The 4,150-nt window shown below is 29.6% G+C and overlaps 1 protein-coding gene across 2 annotated transcripts in view; it reads right to left on the reverse strand.

The window, feature by feature from the left end:
• LOC108748539 (DNA-directed RNA polymerase III subunit RPC1) overlaps positions 1 to 4,150 on the reverse strand; it is a 12,981-nt gene that overhangs the window by 8,078 nt on the left and 753 nt on the right. For both annotated transcript variants that reach the window (XM_018486762.1, XM_018486769.1), the window contains exons 2-7: positions 3,107 to 3,242; positions 2,145 to 2,294; positions 1,714 to 2,061; positions 1,213 to 1,539; positions 1,000 to 1,137; positions 738 to 935 (exon numbers count right to left, since the gene is read on the reverse strand). In XM_018486762.1, coding sequence (XP_018342264.1) covers positions 738 to 935; positions 1,000 to 1,137; positions 1,213 to 1,539; positions 1,714 to 2,061; positions 2,145 to 2,294; positions 3,107 to 3,242 — 1,297 coding nt within the window. The remainder of the gene's footprint in view (positions 1 to 737; positions 936 to 999; positions 1,138 to 1,212; positions 1,540 to 1,713; positions 2,062 to 2,144; positions 2,295 to 3,106; positions 3,243 to 4,150) is intronic.

Consider the following 4,150-nt stretch of genomic DNA (forward strand, 5'->3'; position numbering starts at 1 on the left):
CTTCCTTTTTCCTTTTCTTAATATAAATAGACCAGCATTTTTAGGCTTTTAGCATTATTCGCAGTTAAAATTCAATTTTTATTTAAAATTGTCACGGTGATCAGTTATACAGAGGAGTCTTCGTATCCCAGGATACACGTAAGTTTGTTCAGTTGGTTTTTCAAAAGGATAAAGAATTTTTTTAAATAACTCTCTGGGTTGAATCTAAATAGGAACTTATTGCTTAATCTGATTGTTTTTTTACAAAAAATACGACGATAACTAATTTAATTGTGAAAAAATTTTTGTTTTACAATAGAACTTGATACTTGCGTGTCTCTTCGTGTGGGGCTCGTCGTTTTTTAAATGAAGAATTCTTAATTATATTTTGACGGAAAAAAACTTTTGTTATAATTAATTTCTTTCTATTCATATAGCGCGACAACAATTAACTGTTACTTCAATTTACTTTGATCGATTGCGATTAATACTGTATTATAAGGAAATAATAATTTTTGTTACTAGCTATCACTACATTTATCAGTTGAATTGTGTATTTAGTTTTAATATTTAATGTATTCATTTTTATTGTACTGAAGAGGGTCAAATCTTGACCGAAACGTCTACTTATTGTTATGAAATTGTTTTTAAATAATATATAACTTATTTACATCCTTAGTCATGGCTGTATGCTCTTTATTATTTAATCTTTGTAAATTTCTTAACCACTTTCTAACAATTTAAAATATATAAATTACCTGTAAGTCTTGGGCGGCTTTATTCCGATCACCATATCCAAGATATCGCCTGTTTTGCGAATTCTTATATTGTATGTAGTTTGCTCCGGGATGTGTGTCTGGACCATTTCTTATTAATTTTCGCATTAATTCTATGTTTGATGGAATGACCCTTTCAGGATACGTTAAAGTCTTTGCAACATGTATAGGTACACCAACCTACGTAGAGATTCAATATTAGATACAAATCACAGCAAGCTGACTTAAATTTCACCAGACTTACTTGTTCTATTCTGAGATTCGGATCAGGCGAAATGACTGTGCGAGAAGTAAAATCAACACGTTTACCAGACAAATTACCTCGGAAACGACCTTGTTTTCCTTTCAATCTTTGCACTATACCTCTACCAGACTTTTTAGGCTAAAAGTATCAATATGTAAACTATTAGAGAAAAGAATATAACAGATTTTTAGATATTTGTTGAGAAGAGCTTACTTGCATATGTAGAGGTATTCCGGACATTTCACTATTAATGTAAAGACCACAATGTAGTTGAAGAAAATCCCAATGTTCCATGTACGTATTTATATTAACACCTTTTTGCTTGCGAATGACGTCATTGATAAGAGCTATTTCTGACAATTTCATTGTCAGATAATCTTCATTTGTACCAGCCTTTAGGTCAGATAAAATACTAGGTCTAATACAAACTGGTGGCACAGGGACCCTTGTCAATATCAAATCTACTGGGGTTGCACACTCAGGATTCATTAATAAGAAGCAGATATCGCCCGTTGGAATTCTTTTGAAAAGTTCTTGCGCCTTAAAGAATGTTCATATACTATAAATTATATAAATTGTAAGAGAAAAACTACTCAGAGATATATTAAACGTTCATAACATTATAATTTATTTCTTTAAATATTATATATACATATATATATTTTTTTTTAACGTTCTTAAATATTATGAATATATTTTTTCTTTAAATCATACCACATTTGGATGTAGATATTGATCAAATACATATCTGTAGTTTTGCTCTACTGTATTTTTAAATTCTATGTCGCGTTCCATCTCTAGGGTCAATTCAGCCAACTTTTCTTGAATAATAGGATCTGTTTTCTTTAAGTTCTTGTATTTCTCATGTACAATCTTGAGAAAACCAGCTTTCTTCACAGGACCATTATTTGACTTACAATTTGGACATATCGTCTTCTTTCTCGCTGTTTCCAATACTTTCTTACGTAATGCTTTGCGCATTAAATATCCCGATTTCGGATTTTGTATATTGCGCAAAAAAAATTTTCTTTCTGCATGCGTTAGCAAAACATGAGCACAATTCTGTAAAAATTATGCGTCTCCAAAATATTAATGCGTCAATATAGGACACATAATTAGTGAAGCTTGATAAAGTTACATGTTACCTTGCAAATTGTCTGTAAAATCTGGATGATAGATTTGAAGTAACCAACGTGAAAGACTGGTAATTCTAAATTAAGATATCCGAAATGTCCTACGCAATCATTCAACTTTTTATTACACGTTTCACATTCGACTCCTGTAGAACTCACTCCCTATGTACAAAAACATCAATTTTAAGTTCTGTTCAAGTAGGGACAAAAGGAATATACATAGCAAATTCGGTTATTTTCGCACTACACTAGATTAGTGCACATTAAAAGCTGATTTATACAAAGTATTTAAATGCAGTTGCATAATATAATCAATTTTGAAATAACATAATATAATGCACAATATACATTCTGTTAAATAACAATATCATTGGGTATTTAAAGTTAAAAAAATAATGTTATATTTAATCTTGTTAATTTCATACAAGGTGTATAAAAAGTACTAAAAGCCCTGAATCTCTCGAAAAATATAAATGTTATAAAAAAACAAAATATTTCAGATAAAAGTTGTAGGTTTAAAGATTTATTTACTGATCTTATCAGTTTGACTTTGGGTGACATCACCAAAGTCAAGTCAAGATCACATCGCTTTTTTTAAATAAAAAATTACTTTTCATTACATATTCTTGTAGCATTATCTTTTCGAGAGCTTTTCAACACGCTATAACAAAATACTTTTTTTTAAGTACTTCTTTAATTATAAAAGTTTAAAAGTTAAACACCACACTGGCATTAGCATTATCTAAAGTATCCAACTGATGTTGATTAAAATTAGAAACCCTATAATCAGAGTCTGGCCACAAGAAAATATTCTGCACTTTTCTTCAAAATTGTGCAAAAGAGAAACATGTGTTATCCTTTTTTTTTTTGAGATATTCAGGGGTTGCGATACACCCTGTATATGAATAATAGATTTTAATATGTATTAATCTAATAATGAAACTAAATTAAATTTATTAATAGTCTCCAAATACCATGCGCTTGTCCAGTGCTCCTTGCAAAGCAGGAGTATGCTTCGTATCTTCATTGTACAAATTTTTGGAGATCATCTCCACACTGGCCTGCATATTTATGTCGTGCATGCTGTCTACTCCAAAGGATATATGGGAGCTAGATAAAAAAAATTAAATAAAAGCCTATGCATTTTGCTTACTGATACTTAATTTTCACATTAAAGAGAATTCAAATCCAAAAACAGAATGTTTACATTTAATTTAAACTTCTTTTGATGAATATATCCCAATTATTTACGAATTGTATTGTGTTAAGAAAATATAATTTAAGTCTAATTTCCATTCTAGTTCTTTACTTTCTGTTTCTTGCTTTTTGTCTTGCTTTTGGTTATTCTACAATGTGCTTTTTGTTTTCTATTTCTTTTTGCTTCTTATCAGGTTTTTGTTTTATGTCGCTGGAGATAAAAGTTCACAAACTTCAGAAGAAACAGAAAACTCATAACAAAAAATACAATTGTCGATAAAACAATTGCAAAGGGGGAAAAAGCAAAAAGTAAAAAACAAGAAACAGAACAATATAGAATGAGTTTTTTCATTTCTTTTGTTTTCTATCATACAAGTTGAACTTCAGAAAAGGCAAGAAAAATAATTGTTGATAAAATGGTTGCAAAGAGAAAAAAAAGGCAAAAGAAATAGGAAGCAAAAAGTACATTATAGGTTTAAAAGTACATAACCACGAAAGAAACATTTTATTGCCTATTGTTGTTAAAAACAAGCAACTAGTAGAAACAATTTTGTCTCCATAGAATAACCTCAATTTTGAAAAACGTTTTAATTTTGTTTCAGTTATCGAGGCAATAATTTGTCCAGAACTTAAGCCTAATCTACAATGTGCTTTTTATTCTCTGTTCCTTACATTCTACTACTTTTTACTTCTTGCTGTTTCATCAATTCTCTTTTTTCATTCTCTTTTTTCTGACATAAAAGTTGACAGAGAAAAGAAATGAGATGAAAAGTAAGAAACAGAAAGCAAAGAACACTAAGAGTGCTTTCTATTTAATGACA

Source organism: Trachymyrmex septentrionalis, unplaced genomic scaffold (genome assembly GCF_001594115.1).
Source record: "Trachymyrmex septentrionalis isolate Tsep2-gDNA-1 unplaced genomic scaffold, Tsep1.0 scaffold109, whole genome shotgun sequence".
In the NCBI taxonomy this organism is placed as follows: Eukaryota; Metazoa; Arthropoda; class Insecta; order Hymenoptera; family Formicidae; genus Trachymyrmex; species Trachymyrmex septentrionalis.